The sequence below is a fragment of the Takifugu rubripes genome, chromosome 13 (assembly GCF_901000725.2).
Source record: "Takifugu rubripes chromosome 13, fTakRub1.2, whole genome shotgun sequence".
Taxonomy (NCBI): domain Eukaryota; kingdom Metazoa; phylum Chordata; class Actinopteri; order Tetraodontiformes; family Tetraodontidae; genus Takifugu; species Takifugu rubripes.
The window spans coordinates 12,815,735-12,837,208 of NC_042297.1; the positions used below are offsets into that span (position 1 = coordinate 12,815,735).

The 21,474-nt window shown below is 43.7% G+C and overlaps 1 protein-coding gene and 1 long non-coding RNA gene across 5 annotated transcripts; one reads left to right on the top strand and one right to left on the bottom strand.

Annotated features, from left to right (window-relative positions):
* The first annotated feature begins 2,047 nt into the window (after positions 1 to 2,047).
* On the top strand, positions 2,048 to 21,469 carry LOC105417262 (uncharacterized). Of its 3 annotated transcripts, none has more exons than XR_003890625.1 (4): positions 2,048 to 2,065; positions 20,925 to 21,033; positions 21,108 to 21,172; positions 21,243 to 21,469. It is a non-coding gene; the product is annotated as an uncharacterized lncRNA (long non-coding RNA). The 3 variants fall into 3 exon arrangements; XR_003890624.1 differs by lacking the exon at positions 2,048 to 2,065 and adding an exon at positions 20,574 to 20,606; XR_965015.2 differs by lacking the exon at positions 2,048 to 2,065 and having other exon boundaries at positions 20,815 to 21,033.
* Positions 12,539 to 19,895, bottom strand: LOC101068483 (N-acetyllactosaminide alpha-1,3-galactosyltransferase-like). 2 transcript variants are annotated; one of them, XM_003969777.3, is made up of 6 exons: positions 19,705 to 19,852; positions 18,400 to 18,464; positions 18,248 to 18,319; positions 18,072 to 18,164; positions 17,180 to 17,317; positions 12,539 to 17,071 (listed from the first exon to the last, which is right to left on the bottom strand). In XM_003969777.3, exons 2-6 carry the CDS (start codon positions 18,402 to 18,404, stop codon positions 16,387 to 16,389), a joined length of 993 nt encoding a protein of 330 aa, XP_003969826.3. In that variant the 5' UTR covers positions 18,405 to 18,464; positions 19,705 to 19,852; the 3' UTR covers positions 12,539 to 16,386. The 2 variants fall into 2 exon arrangements, with proteins under 2 accessions (XP_003969826.3, XP_029702633.1); XM_029846773.1 differs by lacking the exon at positions 18,400 to 18,464 and having other exon boundaries at positions 19,705 to 19,895.
* Positions 21,470 to 21,474: the final 5 nt, after the last annotated feature.

Below are 21,474 nucleotides of genomic sequence, written 5' to 3' on the forward strand. Positions count from 1 at the left end.
AACCATCACAGTGAAAGCTCTTCAACTGAGAGGCTCTCTGTCTTGAATGCACTTGATCATTGTTTGAGTGACTGTAAAATCCCACGTCCAGTGAAAGCCTCTCCATCGGCAGCCTGTCCCAGCCTCAGATAATGGTTTAACACATGAAGGTGAATCTAAAGGTTCTGCTGTTGGATGCCTCCTGCTCCAGTACAGCCATGACTTTGCCGGCTGATTGACATGGAGGATGTCAGTATTGAAATTGGTTAAGATGCATTTAATCTAGTTTAGGGAGCAGCCTGTAACTGACAGAAACACCCAATAAACAATGAATAGATATTCTGCATTCCAGGGCTCGGGACTATAACGACTAATGTTTAGCCAGACAGCTGTTTTGTCCATTTACTTGACAGGTTTGCTAATGTGTTTTACTGATGCTTTTTTTCTTCTTCTTCAGATTCTTTTTTAAAGAACCGAGTTAAGTAAAGGACTCCTTTTTCAACATTGTTTATCTATGAGGAGACACCACCACCCATTTGTCACACACATTCTGGGCCGTGTGTCATAAACAAGACACACACAAAGACAAAGACACCCCAAATTAAACCGACTACAGTGACATTTATGTTCTATATAATGTGACAATGTCACATCGGGTTTACTTACAGTTGCTTCTTTCACAATAAAACGCAATATTGCTGTGAAGTAACTTTAACATCCTTTTTCTCAGTCTTTTTCCCACAAGGATCTCTTCCCTCCGCTTTTTCCACACGTGATCGAAGAATACCTGTTCCCTGAAACATCAGGAAAGATCAACCAGGGTGTGTAACTGAGGAGGTGAAGAGCCCAGGGTGCATTTTTAAAACCACAAGGCTAAAGGCCCGTGATCCGTGACATGATTTTACATGACAATCTTTCTCCTTCCTGTGTAAAAGCTCCTTGGTGTTCCGATCCAGGTCAATCAACACTTCCAGGGAACATCCACCTTCTCCAGTCTTCTCAAGCAGAGAAAAACGAACCAAACTCTAGAGGCTCCTCGACAGCAATTGCAGGCACTTGTATTCAAATTGAGCGTTCTAATTAGCGCCTTTAAGTGAATGCAGCTCTTTATGCACGGCGCCATATGCAGAGCTGAATATTCATGCGGGTACGGAGCCGGCTGTCCCTGCTCGGGCCAGCGAAAAGTTGTGTTTCTCTCACCCTCATTATTCTGACATGCTGACAAAGAGCAAAAAGGCAAAGAAACAAGAAGGAGACAGCAAAGTCGGCTTCTGCCCTGGAGTTCACCGCAAACTTCCTGACACAGAAAAGTGAGCAAGGATCTACTTTTGAATCTTTGCTGTCAGATGCTCCCAATAGCTTACCTAACCGGGGATGTGTCCTCGTTTTCAGAATGACTCGGTAATATTGTGCTAACATGACAGGCTGAGGTGAGATCAGGGTTCGCTCAATAAGCTTTGAAACGGAGTGACAGCGAATGTGTTGCCACAGAACCGTGATTTATCAGAGCTTATCGCTCAGGCAACCATGATGTCAGCTCACTGTTATGTCACGAGCGTCCACTTGCAAGGACATGCTTGATGGTGATCCATCAGTGTTACAGCATCCCTATGCCATGCTGCACAAAACAGCATGGCTTTGAAAGAGTGTGTATGTGTATGTGTGTGTGTGTGTGTGTGTGTGTGTGTGGGGGGGGGGGTTATCAAAGAAGGCCTTTAAACGGACTGATCATTTATCAATGTTGAGTCAGAAGTATAATCATTAATCTGTTACCACCCTCTCTGCCGCTCTCAGGCTGCAGGAAACCGCTAATTCACTCAATTCAACATTCATTTAAAATCCCAAGATGTTTCAGTGGGATGAAGACAGACGTCTTCGGAAGAAAGTGTCCGACACGTGTGATGGAGGAAACAGTTTCTGGAACAAGCAAAGGTGTGTGTGAGTGAATGACGCAGCGGTCCTGCTGGAGAAGGAATGTGCAGCGAAGGATGAGAGCGCAGCGGCGCCGTCCTCCACCTCGCCGCTCCGCTCAGGCTTCAACACCTCCAGCTGCCTCCTGCCTGAAGACGCTGCAAGAGCCGCCAAGGTCAGGAGAGCACTGCCATTCACCATCCGCGCACGTGTGTGTGTGTGTGTGAGAGAGGTGTGAGGTGTGTGGAAGAGCAAACACAGGCCTAGGCATGTGTGCTTGTGCATTAGTTGCTGTGGTTACAGCAACAGCGATGGCAACAGTGGGGCATTGTGTGCGTGTGTGCATGTGTTTGTGCGTGCATGTGTGTGCCTATGCAGATAATGATATTAGACTGTCCACAGCGATAATCCTGTAAACTGGTTCAAAAGTCCTCCCACACAGACTTAAATCTAAACTGTTGAACTTATAACATTTCTTTTTCATAACCATTCCGACTGTGCCACCTCACAGCAAAGCTTTGTGGCCCCAACAAACGTGATAAATCAATTATATTTGTGCCTCTGTGCAGCGCGGTCATTATGGGTGAGTATGTGAAGGCCGGAACCAAACAAGGCAAACAACTATAGAGAGACATTTCTGTCCAAAACTGTTGAAAACTGTACTTTTTTAGCTGCTCTGCATAAAAAAGGGGAAGTGAAACATCCCGGTTCAGCTCTGATGGTCATGATTTATGGTTCTTTCACTGATGAAAAGTCATCAAAGAACCTAAAAGGAAAGCATGACTACATAATATATGTCCGGCTTTTTGCACCACAAACATGGATGATGGGTTGTTTGAATTTCTACTGTAAAAGAAGATGCCAGTTTTGAATCCAGACGTTAAATATTTAGTCTACGATGTCTAAAATTATGCACCCGTTGCACATCCAGAACATGAGGGATGTAGAAATGAAGCATATGCATCTGGCTCAAACTTAAAGGTGACCCCAGGTCGCCGCTCTCCTTCGCCAAGTCCCTCTCCTTCGACTTCATTTCTGTGTCTGCCACAAACTGTTTGCCGTCTATGTCAAGTGAGGGAGGAGACAGTGGTTTGGCAGCGAGGAATCATCCCTCTGATGTTTGCTGTCCTGCTTACGTTCTTTCCTATCATCGCGCCGGAGGGTCTCTGGCGCTGTGTCTCCTTTTCTGGAGTTTTTTATGGTTTCTCTGCTGCGTGTTCAGCGCTGTCACTAGCTGACTCTTCGAGTTAGGCGCATTGCGGCCTTATACTCTGATCAAATTACTCCCAATAACCCAGAATGACGAAGTGAAACCAGAACGTTTTTGCAAATCTGTTAAAAGAGGAAGTGTTGGAGCACCTTCGGTGGTGGTTCGAGACGCCGGTCTTTTTCTGAAGAGTCCCGTCGCAACTCATCTGCTCACCTGAACAGCAAAGATTTAAGCACTAAACTGGCTGGAGTGTCCACAAAGGGTGGCGCGCTTTGAAACCTTGTGTACAGCCTCATATTGTAGCATAAATCTGAGCATCTTCCACAGTTATTCCCACCTGATATTTCAGCCGAAGGACCATTTTTCACCCCGATTAACAGGTTTCAGTTGTATGGGCCTCAGTAAAAGTCAAAGTATCCTGGCAGGCCACTGGAGAAAGGCTGTCCATCGAGCATCACTGTTTTAATGTCAAAACTCATGTTTTATTAAATCCCTGCTTGTACTCCTTTGCATGCCTGCAGAGGTCACTTGATGTCAAACCTAAATAGACTGCTGGCATTGTTAAACTACACTGCAAGTGTGCAGGGTGACCCCGGCTGAATATTCATCCTGCAGAGACGCAGGACAATAGGTCAGGAAACCAAACACTCGCCATGTGTTTAGGAATAATACGCAGTTGCACAAACGGGTTATTTCTGTTGACGGATGTGTGTTTTCTTAACAAATGCTGTTAGAATAAAGTGGATTATTAGTTATTTTTTTAATTGTTATGAGAAGTTAGGGTTAAAAATAATGATTCCATTGAAGAGACGGATTCATGGCTGCGGTCATTTAGGAATTTTCCTGACATGTCTGCCCATAAATTGGACTTTGGACACTGGATCCACGCTGCTCAGAACCCTGTTCCATCCCTTAATGAGGAAGTCTAGAAGCAGAACAGCAAGTCAGTGGGTTTTTCATGTCCAGAGCAGGAGCGCTCAGCCTTTGGTTTGGTGTCTTCTCACTGTTAGCCAAGAAATTTCCATTCCTGTGAAGGCTTTTACTTTAAATACAGTTGAGTTTTACCATGTTTGATTGTGTCTACTGTAGTATGGACATGTAAAAAAATCTTCTAAATAAGTCATTTCAAATGACGTATAATCATACTCACAACACAATAACAGTAATTAAAAACCAGCTAGCTTGGATTGTTACCACTGGGCGTCTGCGTTTGTAGAAGACGTTTTCCATCTGCAAATCAATTTCATGCTCTGTGAGTCACATATGACATGTAGGAATCTGTAATGAAGAAAAGAAGGATTAAAGTGGCTTTCAGAGTCTGATCAGAAACGTCAAGCAAGCATTAATATTTATAGCGGCGGGAGCGCGACCGGTTTGCTGCAACATTTATTCCCTGCATTGGTTTTCACACAGCATTTCCGCCCTGGAGGTTATTTCCATTAACACGCAATCTCCCGGGCGACACTTTTTCTAACTTGTCGCCAGCAGAATGATCTCAAAAAACCCAGTGACCATAAAATAATTTAGCTGTAAGGACGTGTAACCCACTGACACCGGACAGAAGTTCAGCCATTGTCGCTTTATTAAAACCCAATGGCAAAGAAAAGATGGAGGCTTCTCAGTGGGGACAGCTTTTTTAACCAAGAACATATATCCGAATTATCTGCTGGTCAGAGTCCAGCTGTGAAATGTCCCATAAATGTGTGTCAGTGGACACCTTACTTTTATTAAGGTCCTTACTTTAGGGTCTGCATTTTAATTCACCTTTATTCATACAGCATCAATTACAATCAAGAGCCCCTCAGATCGGTCAAACGTCACACGTGCACAACTCACATGGACATTTGGTTGATCGGGGACTCTTCACATCAACTGTATGAGTGAGAGACGGATGTGTGTGTCCTGATGGGTCAGTGACCCGTCCAGGATGCATCCTGGTACGATCAAAATCAAGATCATAGTAGCTCAAGTCCATCAAACGAAGGGGTGGTTTCAATGTCCTCCACAGTGTAGGTGCATTCTTGCCCGTATCCCTTGATGGGGGATGGAGCAGAAAAATCCGCTTTTTCCCTGAACGTGTCGCATATATAGGTGCAAACGAATGTATAATTGATCAGAGAAGGAAAGCCTGACAGCAGATCACCTGTCTGGTGATGCTACCTGATGGATCAGTGTCGTGTCTGTTCTGTGTGTTTTCGGCGCCAGAGCTCAGCCATGTGGACGCCGCTCTGTCATGGAATAATCTCCCGACAACAATACCGACCACGATCCCTGCCTGTCAACACCTCATCCAGAGGGAATGGATAAATAAGTAATGGTGGGCGTGTTTGTGCTGCGGGCTGGGATGTTTGCCGCCACGACAGACCCTGGGGGCACCAGAGCGAATCCAGGCCGCGTTGAACTTCTTCCTAATCAGCTGCTGTCCATCATGGCTGCCCCGCTGACTGTGGAGCCGCTATCTCTAATATACACAAATGAACTGCATTAGCAAGGCACGCTGCAGGGCATCTTTTAATTGGAAGGTACAGAATAACACCCTCCACCCTGCTTCTTTATCTGGCAGCAAGACTGGAATATTCTCATCCAGGCAGAGGTTCAGATCACCTTGGCTCAGAGATGACAGGCTTTAACCTCAGTCATTTAACACATCACATTCCCCCTCCGTTAGTTTTCACATATTTTACATTCGGGCCTGTAAGAAGCAAACGGCGGGAGGTCGGACCCTCCTGCTGGGGTTACATGGTCCTCCAATGACCTCGGTCCCAGTTGAGGCCTTTTACAGACCATCCACTTTAGTAATGATTCTAATGACAGCTCACCTCAGGTCATGCAGGGTTGTTCCTGCAGGGTTTGAGTCGGCACTACCATCTGATGTTCTTTTGATATTTTGTTCAATTTGGATTGAGCGTAAAGTACCAAAACTACAGAAATTGTGTCGCTCTTAACGGAAAAATTCCTATTTTGAATTTGAACAGGACGAAGTTCAAGCTTTTCTTCATTTTTAAAGAAAACGACCCCTTGAAAAACAGAGGAACCTGATCAACAATGATGCTGTGTCAGGATCCTGCCCTCGGTTTTAAAAGCTGCTGAAATATAACGTGGAGATAAAGAGGGAGAACGGAGAGACTTTACAAAATGTGACATTGACCTCATTGATAATCATGTCCAGATGAAGGATGAATGCCTGTCACATGTTGATGGGCTAAATAAGAGGCTATTTTTCTGATTTTAGTGTGTGCACGCGTGTGTGTGTGTGTGTGTGTGTGGGCACTGGTATCAGTAATTAAGCGTCCACTTTGGCAGGGTTCATACAATGCGGGCAGTGACGGAGATTTCCCCCGATACATAAATGGAAGACACATTAATGGAGGTGGAGGATTCTCATTCTCCTCCTTCTTCTGCCCCTCCGGCGACCACTCATTACCCATCTGTGCTGTGTTTCACAGGCTCTTCTTCAGAAACAATACGCTGACCCCCTTCCTCTCACCCTGAGGTGCCTTCCTCTGGGGACACAGAGGGGCCCCTGAGTGTGTGTGTGTGTGACACATTGTTGGAGTGTATTAATGTGAGGGTCTGAGTAATTAAGTGTGTGATATGGTGTGTGTGAAGGCCTGCATTTGGGTTGATCCGCCTGTGCGCGCGAGTGCACACGTGAAAGCAACCACAAGTGTGTGTGAATCCGTGTGTGTGATCTGTTTCCAATTAGCCCTGTGGTGTCCCCGGTAGTCCAAAACCATGACTAATGTGCCCCCCCCCCCCCCCAGCTGCTGCGAGAACATCACAATGGACCGACCCAGACAGAGGAGTTCAGCATTGATAGAAAGGAGGAGAATCATCTATATTCTTGGGTCTTAGACGTGCACAGGTATCAGGACACGCTTGGCCCCACATCTGTGTTGGTCTCCACCACAATTCAGCCATTTCAAGGTTTTATCTGACCGTGTCAGTCGTTATTCCGTCCGGAGGCAGATGCTCTGACTTGAGATGTGAAAAGTGTTGCAGATGAGGCATTAATGAGTCATTGAATGGCAGATCACGATAGTTCCCTTCAGGTAAGAAGCGTTTGAATCACGATGTTTGCTTGTGTTGAATGTGGCAGCTGAATGCTGCCTCGGATCACAGAATCTCTTATTTCTGGAGTGTATGAAGAAATTTGTACACACACACACACACACACACACACACACACACCTGTTATATTCTCCGCTGATGAACTACTCAGAGCCAGAACAGCCTTGAACAGGACTGAAGGCACCAGTCAGATGGAAAACCTCTTTGTCTTCTCGCCGCTGCGTGGTGGCAGTGTGGGGGAGGATGATGTGGGAAACAGGGGAAATCCACTGATTCAACCCCTCCATTTGTTGTCTTTTGGAAACGCAGCAATGTGTCACCCATAGTAACTGGACTCCTTTCTCTTGACAGCAGTCAAATTCATTTTGAGAAGGAATTCTAATAACACAATAACAAAAACTAACAGAAACATGTTTTCCATGATATGAGGTTAGCCAACAAGATAAAGGCATATGTTGATGGTGATGTTTGTGTCATAATGTATACTGATATGTGCAGAGTGTGCAGAAAGGTGATATTTCAGTATATAGACATCCCATTATTTGTTATGGACCTCCAGCCCTCTCTTAATTATTCAGTATTTTTAATGATGTATAATCAGTTTATTAAAATCACATCTTTTCCATTCTATAATTCCACAGTGACTTGGGCTGAATAGATTAGAACTGATGTGAGGATGTTATGGATGCCAAAGCGGAACTAAAGGTTAATCTTTGATATATGTGGAGGTTAAAATGAGAGGAGGATACGCGGCGGAATGATAATGATCAGGCTGAAGCACAGACTCCCAGCCGGCCTTGAAACTCTGACGGAGAAAGCTGAGAACGCTTCGACTTTGTGTTTGTCCTGGCAACTCGGGAGGGGATGGGGGGGGGGGCGTTTGAACTTCAGGCAGCTTGAAGCTAATTCCCTGAAGCCCAACCACCAGGATAAAGCTACCCTTCTCTCCATGGTGCACCTGCAGAGCTGAGGGATGCAGAAAAGAGTATATGGTCATAAAGAGGCGGAAAAGAGCCGAGGGGACGGCGGCGAATGAGACTGCACAAACACACTGGTGTTTTTATTGTGTTTGTTGGTCTGTCCTTGTGGTTCACATGGAAAGGCTTCTTTTTTTATTACATGTTGCCATGGCAGGCTTATTTGTGTGTGTGTGTAGAGTAAATGCCCTCATGTTTTGGTGTGGCTAACGATAGGGTGTTAGGGTTTAGGTAAGTATAGCTACAGCAACAAGTCTTCAGGAAATGAGTGTGACTTTATATAACTGTATGTACGCTTTAGTGTGCGTGTGTGTGTGTGTGTGTGTGTGTGTGCGTGCACGTGTGTGGTTCACAGTGGTGCAAAAACCTTTAACCTACTGCGGCACGAATGGATATCACAGCTGTAAAAACAGATCTTTGCTGGGTGAAATGCTCAGGAACACGTCGAGATGGATGGTGCAGGTGAAGGTTATTTGCTCTCTGGAGGCCAGAAATGTGGACTGTAACATGCACATCCTGCCGCCTGATACCTGTGTGGCTAGTAAAAACAATGAGACTCTTTTTACCCAGTTTTTACCCAGCGATATGATGAGCTTACACCCCCCCCAGCGCATGTGAAGAGGCTTCAAGAAAGATGGGCTACAAGAGCAGGTCCATCAGATCAGCCGAAGCCTCTCTGATATCTTGGTGTGTTTCTTAGCACGGGTGTCCTGGCTGCATCACCCTGGGGGGCAGCAGACTCTGGTCCTCAGGTGAGATCCTCACTGAGGAAACGCATCACCATGGCTATGTGATGTCAGTCTTCCATGTGCAGAACACTTTCAACCTCCCCTGCTTGCCAAAGTTGCCACCTGCCTCAAATCCTCTACTATTGTGCCTTTGCCTAAAGACTGAGGAACAACTTCCCCCCCAGACTCCCCCATTTTATGTATTTTCTTTGTTTAATTATCTACTGCATTTTATCTGCTTTGATACCAAGAGGTTCAATGAGTATGAACAAACTGTCGGTGGGTTTATAAGAAACTCAGCCGGACTGTAAACAATCAAACAATTCAGTAAATCTTAGATGTTCTAGTTTAAATCAACTTTCTGCAGGTTTTGTAGAAGGACAGCCATTGGGAGCAGCTGGTTTCAGTACAGCCACAAAGAACGCGACAGTGAGGAGCGCCTTTAATACCTGCTGACGATGAAGAACAGGTGTGTTTGATCAGAATTAGGTACACCTTCACACACCTTCACACAGAGTCTGGAAGGAGGAGGAGACGAGGAACCAGGAAACAAGGAGAAACTCCAGCTGTTCCCCATTTTTCCTTCATTTCTCACTTTCTATATCTTCTTCTCTTTGGAGAAGAAGAAATCCAGCCTGAAGAGAGGAAATGAGGATGAGTTTCAAAGAAACGGGAAGTGCCCAACGGTGTCAGGATGAGCGCAGCAGCTTTGAATGTGGGACCATAAATGCTGTGAAACATGTTCAGGCAACATTTACAACAGTGATATGTCATTTTGGTGAATTCTCCATAGAGAATTCTTGGCTTTCGTCGATGGTATGTTGAAGCCGTCACATGTTATTAAACCATACCTCAGATTATTCACAGCCTTTAAATGTTAATATGGAGTGGTGTTTTATGTTAAATAAAAAAAAACAGCCATCCAATTTCATTAGGTACTATTTCAAATTCCATATGTATTGATGAGTCGGTTGCATTTTAATGCTAATTTCTATTTTCCACGCGCTTAACACAGCTAATATGGAGGCCGAGTGCAGTCAGCCACTGCCTATCTCATAAAATTAGACCCTGTGTTGACATTAATCTTTCAACACAAATCCTTTAATACTCTGAATAATAATTGGCTGCATCAGGACACCGATGAAAGCTCTGACATCAGCCGTCAAGGATGGGTCATAACTGCACCGCAGCACCACGGTGGCACGTTACCATCACATATGAGCTGGCAGGAGGAGGAAAACATAAAACAAAAGGATGAAAGTGCACATTGCATGATGGGAAAACAAGGCGGCAGCTCGTGGGCCACCGCCGGCGTGCATGTTTATGCATACAGTCGCCGAGGCCACTCTGCAAACACAGATTTAGCTCCAGTAAATGTGGAGGCGACCATTTTAAAGGCGATCTGGGACATTGCAGGAATGTCCTGAGATTTACAGCCTTCTGCGGGGATTCCTGCACAGGCTTAATGTGGCGTGCAGGTTAGAGACGGATTCATTAGGGGACCAACATTAATTATTCAAACTGAAAAACCAACTGTTTGTGTCCATTTCAGTCACACCATATATGGATGGGGAAAAAAACACACCGCTAACCATCCAAAGTGTTTCTTTAAATGCTGAATTAAAACCTGCCATGACCAAATGTGTGCATGTGCATGTGCATGTGCGTGTGGGTTTACTTGTGTGTGCATTCATGTGCGTCACAACTTTTCCAAACTGTGGCCTCGTCAAACCCAGCTGAGCCTATAAATACTGAGCGTGGTCACCATTAATGTGGCGGGATCTTTCTGTCCTTCCCAGCAGTACTGACACACACACACACACACACACACACACACACACACACACACACACACACACACACACACATGAAAATATACTAAAATATATAAACTCCCCCCAAAAAACTTCAATTAGGCTTCACTGGCAGCTTTACTCTCTCTCAGTCAGATCCACCTGCAGCGGTTTCCAGATTACAGGTGTGGTTTCCAGTTTACAGGTGTGTCTTTTGTCCAGTGTTCATTTGTGGAGTGTGCTGCATTTTGCGGCGTTTCTGTGGCACAAATGTTGCCGAGGCTAAATTAGAAGTAATTTGAAAGATAATGCAAGCGCCGCTTCAACCAGAGGTCTAATTATTATGTGATTTAATTAATATTTAATGTTGGACAAGCACAGTAACATAATGGAGCAGTGCGAGCTCAACAGCCAGTAAAAAAAGAAAGAGAGAGATCAGAGAATGAAAGAGGCCTGGGGGAGAGGCCTTCTCTCACGCTCATGTAACCCCCACTCACTGTAGATTAATTACTCTGTGTCACTCACACGGGGAATTCAGGGGATTTTCTCTCCTGTCACATGTAACAGACACACGCCTCCACGCTGGAGGGGGACGTCTGACCCACATGCAAAGGTGTGCAGGCCCCTCCCAGTGAGAGGACTAACGCAGGTGTCATTTAAACTCTGTTTTAATATGAGGAGAATAACAAATCTGCAGATTTTAGCTGAATCTTTAGGAGATTGTTTCCTGCATCCAAGCCAATATCCTGAATGTGTGGAATGAAGGCACGGCATTCTGATGGATTTGATGGGCTTCTTTGTAGCGTTCAAGAGTTTCCTGTGAGTGAATCAGAATCCTGACAGTGTTTCACTGCTGGATGTAACATTAAAGACTTTTTTTTTAATGTAACAATTCTGCATTAGTAATGGAGGCAGTTGTCTGCATTAAACACCTCAGATTGTGTTTATAGGGAGTTTTGCAGTTATAATGATGATTTTTTTAAAAAAAAAATTTACCAGTGAAGATGACTTTAGCCAGAGCCCGGGGTGGGCATTGCTGTTCTGTTAACATTAGATCAGATTACTCAGCCCCCCTCCAACTCCAGGACCCTTGAAGTGCTCCTCACCCCCCTGTATGGCGGAGAATCCTTCACATTTGGGATTAAACCCGTGCGTGATCACATGTGCGGTGAGGATCTCAAGCAGATCATCGGTTCCTGGTGCTTGGTGAACGATGTCTGACAGGAATGTGCAGGATCATAAAGATTACCTGTTAGACTTTTATCCTTTTGTCTTCTTCTCTCGAATCCATCCAGACACCATGGAAGTGTTGTGTGAAAGTGATATTCTGCAGCACGATGTTACAGAACGTCTCCTCCACTTTCGAAGACCAGCATCAGTATGGTGGGAGTCTGGAGTGGCGGGGAGGGACGCACCCGTCGCCAAACCTGAGTGTAAATGACCTTTGACCTTACAGTTGGAGGAATCTTTGTAAATAATTGCTGGACCTGAATTGGAAACTGCTTAAAAAAGTCCCATCATCCCGGACTAACCAGGGTCTGGGTGAGAGAAGAACACCGCTGCCACAGCTGACGGAGGCTCGGAGGCCAGAATGCCCAGGAACGGTCCTGAGTTTTAAAATCACAGGTTTAGAAATGCAGCCATCGCCTGAAGCCTCATGGGTAAAGTCTGATTGTTTGAACGCACCTTTAGGAGGCTTGCAGCTTTTTGGCCTCATGTTTTCATAGCTGCTTTTCAGCACCAGACTCACCTCTCGTAAAACACTGAAGTCATCATGGCGACGCACCGAAACGGCGGCTTCTGCTACCGTGCAGCCTTTCCGGGCCACAACGCTTTACATTACCAGTGCAGTAAAGAAGAATCATTACCTTTTAAAAACAGTTTCTTTTAGTGAACTCTCCAGCAAAGTGCTTTTGTAAAAGAAATTTATTTTTTACTTCAATCTTAAATTTATTTTTCAAGCCAACGTTTAACTGCACATCTAGATTTCTACTGCCTGAAATACTGCCTGAAATACTTTTAAATATGGCCTTAAGTAAGTAAAGCTGAAAAGAATTTTGCTTTAAATATAAATGGAATGTATGTTCAACTCTTACGGAGGCTTTCACATTATTTGAACTGGTTTGAACACACTAGTTGAGATAAAGAAAGAGTAAATAAACATCATCTAGCTTGGTTGCTGTTGCTGTCTGCCTGCAGAAAAACCCGAAGCCTGTTATTTATCTGACTTTGACACCTACATGCACATGGACGTCCTGCATTTGGTCCTCATCCACAAGTGAAATCTGCTGCCATTAGTTACTTTATCACACATCTCTGACGTTTGTATTAGTGCAATGATTATATCATTGGATGACTTGTTTCTATATTTTATTGTTAAGAATTTAAATTTTGCATTTCTTTTCTTTTCTGTTTTTCTTTTTTTAGAGGTCTGGCGATAGACGTTGCTGTATTCATGTTAAATGGAACAGTAGCGCACTCAAGTGGTCAGTTTATTAACTGCAACTCTACATTTTTATCTCAAGCCTAATCAAATGACTCAAAAAAAAAGCGGAAGTTATCAGCAATAGGAGCTGTAGTTGAAGAGGAAGACCAAGTTGTAACACTATTGGGAAGTTTGCCACCAAGTTAACAATTGTCACTGCACTGGAAACAAAGATTGACAACCTGACACTGAAATTTGTTCAGCAAGCATTAATGAAGAACAAAAGCAAGTCAATGCTAATGAGAACAGTGGTGGTACATCAGGTGGTGCAGCAGCAATGTCATCACGATTGCATGGCGATGTGCAGGATGGCTCCAAAGCAGTGGGAGCAGGACAAAGCACATGGAGATGCTATAAGTGTGGGAAGGAAGGCCACATTAAACGTGACTGTCCGAGCTTGAAGAATAATTCTAAAAGGAAAATCCACAAGGCTAAAAATGTGAGGTGTGAGAATGAAGATGACTCATTTGAAAGTGTTTTCGTGTCTAGAAGGGAAAGCTCTGAACAAACACAAGTTGAATGGTTAATTGATTCCGGAGCGTCAAAGCACATGACGTGTAATCAAGAAATTCTTCAGGAATACCAACAGTACTCCAAAGCACAGTCAGTGAAACTCGGTGACGGCAGGGTGGTTGATGCCCTAGGAATTGGAAATGTCTACATGACAATGACCTTCAAGTCGAGTGATGTAAAAAATGTCACAATGTGTGATGTGCTGTATGTCCCAAAACCTTCTGGGAATTTATTCTCAGTGGGAGCTGCTACCAACAAAGGAAATACAGTTCATTTCAAGAGATCTCGTTGCTACATCCGTGGAAAAGGTGGAACTCTCTAAGGAATGGGAACACAAAGAGCCGATGGACTATATCAGCTGGATGTGGAAGGAGGTGAATCTGTCTTTCACAATGCAACAGTAGCTGCCAGCTTGTGGCACCAGCGTCTCGGTCACACTACCAAGCGGAAGGAACTAAAAGGTCTGGTGAAAGGAATGGACTTCTCTGCAGAAGAAGAAAAGGTTCCCTTCTGTGAAGGGATCTGTTACAATGCTGCAAGGTATACTTCATGAAACAGAAGAATGAAGTACAGTCCAAATTCAAAGAATTTGAGAAGACCTTCACAAACGAGTGTGGACTGAACATCTTGAAACTGAGGACAGACAATGGTGGTGAGTACGCCTCAACGGAGTTTCAAGAATATTTGAAGGCTCAAGGCATCCACCATGAACTGACAGTACCTCACTCACCACAGCAAAATGGTGTTGCAGAGAGAAAAAATAGAACACTAGTTGAAGCAGCAAGGTGCATGTTGTCTCATGCTAAGTTACCAAAGAAGTTCTGGGCAGAGGCTGTAGCCACAGCAGCTTACCTACAGAACAGACTGCCAACTTCTGTCCTGAAGGGAGACACACCGTATCAGAGATGATGTGGAAAAAAACCTGATGTGAGTCACATGAAGGTATTTGGCTGTATTGCCTATGCACATGTCCCAGATGAAGAGAGAAGGAAGCTGGACAAAAAAACTGTGAAGCTTCGTTTCATGGGATTTGCAAACAGTGCCAAAGGTTATCGCCTGTATGATGAAGAGAAAAGGAGGATTCTGATCCATCGTGATGCCGTCTTTGATGAATCAAACTTCAACATGGAGAAGGAAGTGAAAGGACACTGCACAGAGAACGAGATAATTGTGAAAACAGATGAGAGTGAAACAAAAGATGATGAGATCACTGTCAAAAAAGTGGCAGAATCAGAAAGGCTCCAAGCAGATTTGGATATGATGAGTTTGCTGATGTGGTGACTGTTGATCATCATGCAAACGTGTCGTGTGACAGAGCCACTCTCACTGAAAGAGGCAATGGAGAGTTCTAATGCAGAAAAGTGGCAGGAGGCGGCTGACTTAGAATATGAGTCACTGCTAGAAAATGAGACATGGGACTTAGTTGACTTGCCAAAAGACAGAAAGGCAGTAGGATCAAGATGGGTGTTCAAAGTCAAGCATCATAGTGATGGAAGAGTGGAACGATACAAGTGTAGACTCGTTGCCAAGGGCTACGCTCAGTTGTATGGTGCTGACTATGATGAAACGTTTTCACCAGTGGTACGATTTAGCTCTATTCGTATACTGTATAATAATATATACTAATACTTGCATGACCAACCTGCCTGAACCTTTAAATATGAAAAACAATATTAGAGATCCAGATTACGAATCTGGAGTCAGTTAAATTTAATTTTACGACTGGAGATTTGTACTTACTTTCTGTCCCTGTGTGTGTGTCTGTGTGTGTGTGTGCATGTGTGTGTGTGTGCATGTGTGTAAAATCAGCCTGGGACTGGCTTTATTGAGTATGTCCACTTTGAATTTCAACGTGCTATCAGCAGGAAGATCTGAGGCTGACAGTTGAGTAAAACAGCACAAATGTCAAGGAACTCAAAAGGACCAAAAAATGAACAGTTACACATCAAATGAGACAAAAACAAGAGCAATGTGCTGGCAAAGGCTTCAAAACAAAGACTGCATCCATGCAAAAATAAACTAACAATTGTCTCATAGTAGCAGCTTGCCATGTTTTTCTGATTGTTAATATCACATCAATTAAAGTTAAAAAAAAATGTTTAAGGACAATTTAAAAAATAGTGGAGATCAGGATGATCGCCGGTCAACAGCAGGCAACATCTTCCTACTGAGTGGAGGAGCGGTGAGCTGGCTCAGTAAAAAACAAGCAACAGTTTCACTCTCAACAGCAGAGGCTGAATACATCGCACTCAGTCAAGCAGCCAAAAAGGAATCTGGCTGAAACGACTACTGGGTGATCTTGGAGTAAAATCCATGTCCACAGTGATTCTGGAAGACAATCAAGGAGCCATTGCAATGGCAAAGAATCCTGTGAATCACTCCAGGACCAAACACATAGACATTCGCTACCACTACATCTGTGAATGTGTGCAGAATGGACAAATACAACTGCAGTATTGTCCAACAAATGACATGAAAGCGGATATCCTTACTAAGCCACTAGCTAGACCAAGATTTGAATATCTCTCGGGGAGAGATCGGACTTTACCCTATTTAAAAAAGCTTGACAGGTGTATGAGGAACGCTGCCTGGTCAAAGCAATTTCTGAAAAAATGTCTGTGAAAAAGAGTTTCAGAAAGACAATGTAAAACAGGTTCAGTTTTTGTTGTTTACATTTTTTATGAAGAATATGATAGCTACCTTCTGAAGATAGTTCAGTTCAGTTATTACGTAGTGCGCCATAATCTTTCGGTCCCCAGATGAGCCGCGTGACTAAGATGTCGCTTTTGTCAACTATGCTCTCGTCCCAGCAGTACTCGGGGGACAGCAGTTTGCTTGGTTTGTAGAGCCAGAAGTACTTGTTCAAGTGGCTCTCATCATGCCAGAGGGCCTCTACATTGCTCTGTTTGTCCTTCATGATGTTCATGTAGCAGGTGTCCGTCAAGTTCTTCACATTTTCCCAAACGCCTCCGAAGATAGCAGCATGATAGTAGAAATCCCCGGTTTCCATGTAGGCGGTGGATTGGAAGTTCCTGTCGTAGGTGAACCTGTCCTTTGGAAGTTTGTAGTAGTGGGCGTGGAGCAAAGCCACAGACTTTCCCAGAGCCTCTGAGCCAAACCTGCCTTTGAACTCCTGATCCACGTCGAAGCAGAAGACGTAGCGGCTGTGGTGGCGGATGTCGGACTCGATGGTTTCCGATATGATCTTCATCCGCATCATTGAGATGTCCTGCCACCTGGAGTGCTTTTCAACCACTATCACCTTCAGCGTTCTCTGAGGACCCAGCTGTACTTTGGGGACCTGCTCTGGCAGGTCTGTGAACACATAATACGTCACTGGTAATCCCGGCATGAAGAACGTTTCGGCCGATGTGAGGAATTTGTTGAGATAAGCCTCTAGGTACCTTAGAGGAAACAGAAAAGTGAAAGGTTACTTATTAGAATGGTTTTGAGCTGGGACAGTTGAGTCCAAGGGGACAATCTCTTAAATCCGATCTGGCAGAGGAACAAACCTGCCCACAGCGAATACAGTGAGGGCCACAGACGTGCTGTGCTTTGCGTGGGTTTGGTCATAGAGTTTCGGGTCAAACATCTCTTCCCATATGATTGGGGCTTTCCAAGGCGTGCATGTTGGGACCTCCAGCCTGACCCTAAAAAAGGAGAGATGACAAAAGGCATACTTCTTAATCCAATGAGACACAGCTTCAGGAGGCAGTTTGGTTCATAGCTGTGCACTGACCTGCTGACCTCTGACCCCACTGACCTGCTCAACACAACTTGCACTGACAGCTAGTTGTAATTAATGTATTTCCATGATCTATGTCCATTCTCTCTTCTATCTCTCTTCCCCCCTTCTTCTCCCTCTTTGCCCAGCCGGCCATCACCAGGAGGTTCCCCCCATATGAGCCTGGTCCTGCTCGAGGTTTCTTCCTGTTACAGGGGAGTTTTTCCTTGCCACTGTTGCTTGTTGGGGTGAGGTCAGAGACAATTTTGTAACATTGTAACAGATGTTAGCAGGCTCAGTTTGTTGGGAAATGGGCTGAGAAGTGGAGGGTTCTCGGTTTGAGCCCTATTGCAGACAAAACATGGGATAGACCATTATGCCCATTATGTACCCTCCCTGTGACCCCGAAAGGGATAAAGCGGTTAAGAAGATGCAACGAGATGCTAGGTGGAGACAGATGGAGCTCATGGTGGGATGTTCCCCCAGCATCATGTTTACTGATCCACAGAAATCAGGCAGGTCACAAAAGCTCTTTTTTGGATTTGAACACATGATGGAAAAGATGAAGCTCCTGTAGATCCCTCTTTAGAGCAGTGAAAATTGCTCCTGAATACTGCAAAATCATTTAGCTGTTATAGCGACACCAAGATGATTGAAGCCAACATTCTTTGGTTTCTCACCCAAAGTTGAGTGTTTGGTCGAAGTTGCTGTCCATCCTGCTCCATTCCTCCTGCGTCTGTGTGTTATCTTTGGGGAGCAAGCTGGTCCCGTTTCTGGTCAAAGACATTTCGGAGGAGGGTGTTTCACTTGTCACACACTAGTCACATGTCAATAAGCCTGAAAGATTGATACTGACCCAAGAAATAAAGATGCAAAGGCGATCAGCAACACGAGACAACAGAGGACTCCAGCAATCACCACCTTGTTACTGCCCCAATACAAAAGGAAGCAAAGAAAGGGGATCATCATACTGAGACCAGACTGGGAGATGAAGGAGAGGCAGTTTACCTCATATTGATGACAAAATTGTCCGTTTTTTTCCCAATCACACAGGTGTGTAGAAGGTCATGAAACTGTCAAAATTAAAAAAAAAAAAAATGTTGCAATAAAGTTCATAGTGAAAACTGTTTTGTAAATGATTGTAATACCAAAAGTGACCACTTCCTGGGCACATTAATCAGAAATTATTTTATACAATTAAATATGACGAAAATACTATACTGTATACTATATCTTATACTGTATAATAATATATACTAATACTTGCATGACCAACCTGCCTGAACCTTTAAATATGAAAAACAATATTAGAGATCCAGATTACGAATCTGGAGTCAGTTAAATTTAATTTTACGACTGGAGATTTGTACTTACTTTCTGTCCCTGTGTGTGTGTCTGTGTGTGTGTGTGCATGTGTGTGTGTGTGCATGTGTGTAAAATCAGCCTGGGACTGGCTTTATTGAGTATGTCCACTTTGAATTTCAACGTGCTATCAGCAGGAAGATCTGAGGCTGACAGTTGAGTAAAACAGCACAAATGTCAAGGAACTCAAAAGGACCAAAAAATGAACAGTTACACATCAAATGAGACAAAAACAAGAGCAATGTGCTGGCAAAGGCTTCAAAACAAAGACTGCATCCATGCAAAAATAAACTAACAATTGTCTCATAGTAGCAGCTTGCCATGTTTTTCTGATTGTTAATATCACATCAATTAAAGTTAAAAAAAAATGTTTAAGGACAATTTAAAAAATAGTGGAATGTCTTCTCGTTGACCCTAGTTTGAAGGAAAACGAAAAGCACTGGAAACGTCGTTGCTGAATGTTGAGGCTTCCTCGTGTTATGACGTCCAAGACTCTGACTTACAGCTGCTCAGTCCAACCTTTTCCCTGGTCTGGTCACGCTAATCAACCCGAATTTACCACCAACCTTGAGTCACCTATCTAATGGACTCTACAACTGGGTCCTCCACCTGACTGTAAATGCAGATGCATTCATCTATAAATGTTTAGATGAGTACCATCGTGCTTTTGTGTGATCTGAACACAAGACTGACTCAGAATTCTGAGGAAAACAGAAATTAGATTCATTTTTAGATTGCTGAGACGACACCAAAGATGTTAACTATATGTACATTTATGCAATTTGGTGTCAAAAAATCTATACTTTCAACCTGGGCTGAAGAAAAAGCAGAACAAGCTCTGCTGCCGATGCCAAAGGTGATAGTCGTGATAAGTGACACTAAACAAAACAGGAAGAGACCAACTGCCAGAACACAGCACAAAATTGTTCAAATAAGTTAAAACATGTTTACCGCAAGCAGCAGTGGATGAATTGCAAAATCCCTAAAAAGGAACAAGGTGTTGCCGTGGTTTGTTTCAAAAGAGGCCAGGCAAAATTCAGCAGGAAGGAAGAGGGAGTGTGCTTTTTATCTTCACACTGGGGAGTTGGTGTGTTAATGGTTTCAGTCATGTGCCTTCCGGAGGTGTCTCGCTGCATGGGTGAAAATAAAAGTAACTGTACAGTTACTCTGTGTAATGGAAAATTAAGATTTTCACGTTGGAATGATTGCACATGTACCTTTTACTTACTATGTCTTAACATAAAAGGTGTAAGATGCACAAGAAAGGTACACGTGCAAAGGTACACATATACATGTTTACTATATGATTAATCATTTACTAGTTGGAAAACAGGTACTGTATTTGTGAAGGACATGCCTTTGTTTGAGGCCATTGTTGACGTTTATCATTCTAATACTGTTGGTTGTCCATTTTAATCATATGTGATCTATTAAAATAAGCCTTGTAACTTCAAGAGACATGAGGTTTTGTTTTCTTCTTCCTCATCAGACTTTAGCCATTGCATCCACGACATTTTAAAAAGACCTCTACATATCAACATGAAACAGCCATTTATTTCTGAACAGCCTCTTCAGAGCACATTTTCCACTCCAACACATTTGTGACTGCTGAGTTGGTGGTATAAAAGCTGCAACTTTCCCCCCGCTACAGGTTTTTAAATTAAACTTCATAATTAATTTTAAAAAAACAAAACAAAAACCCACAGTGGACACATCCATCGTATTTCTTTGATGTTCTGTGCCATTTTTAGATCAAAGGCCATTTTCTGAGATAAGAGCCTGTGTTTTAATGAGCTGCTCCTGATATATGTTAAAAATATATTAACAAATATAAAGTTCTACTGCCACTTAAGGTATGTTACATTCAGCCCTTAAAAATGCAGTTCATCAAAACTATATCATTAGCTGGGCCTCCTAGGCTAATATTTAGATGTAAAGCTATAGCTAATACTGGAAAAGGATGGAAGCATTAACACACGGATGCAGTTCTGCTGTATGAGAATGCTGACGTGGTACCATTTTTCCTGACTTAACGGCCTGTCATAAACACTAGTTAAACACACCCAAACCCTCACACACACACACACACACCCATTACGACAGGTGATACCACTGGGACTTCTCAGACTGACCATCTAACCTTTTGGTCAATATCTTTTTCTCCATGCCAGAGCTGTGACCTTTCTTCGGCCCCCTTTCAGAAACGATAATGAAAATTCTGGCTCAGCTCGTCTGGTTGTTGCTGGTGTGCGGAGGACTGGCTGTGCCGATGCTGGTCAGGTAGGACCACTGACTTGATTTGAACACCATACATGATACATGAGAATAATCACTGCTCCTCTGCTGGTTCTCAGACCCGATGAATATTCAGCAGAGTTACAGCTACTCTATGACCCTAATGTTAAGCACGTTATTGACGGTAAGTCGCTTTCTAAAATGAATCCAAGCTTATGATTCTTCAAAATAACTGTGCAAATGTGTTTGTGCAGACTATGGCGAGAGGCCGCTCCCTGTTCCTCTGCCACCGGAGGCTGGAAAACCTTATGAGCCAAATCTGGATGAAGAATATTACTGAGAGGAACTAAGGACAATTAATCAGCTCTTTATATGTTGTAAATGTCTGTGCTCAATAATGACAGGACACACTGGAATCTGCATTTAAATGTTTAAATTCACACCTAAAAAACAAAACAAAATAAAGCAGCTTTCACACACTACATG

Coding starts and splice junctions, on each gene's coding strand:
- LOC101068483 (XM_029846773.1), bottom strand. CDS start 19,889: ATGCAGCGAGACACCTCCGGAAGGCACATGACTGAAACCATTAACACA. Junction 18,320..19,704: donor TTCATCCACTGCTGCTTGCG/GTAAACATGTTT, acceptor GTATTGGGGCAG/TAACAAGGTGGTGATTGCTG. Junction 17,318..18,071: donor GACCAAACACTCAACTTTGG/GTGAGAAACCAA, acceptor CTCCTTTTTTAG/GGTCAGGCTGGAGGTCCCAA.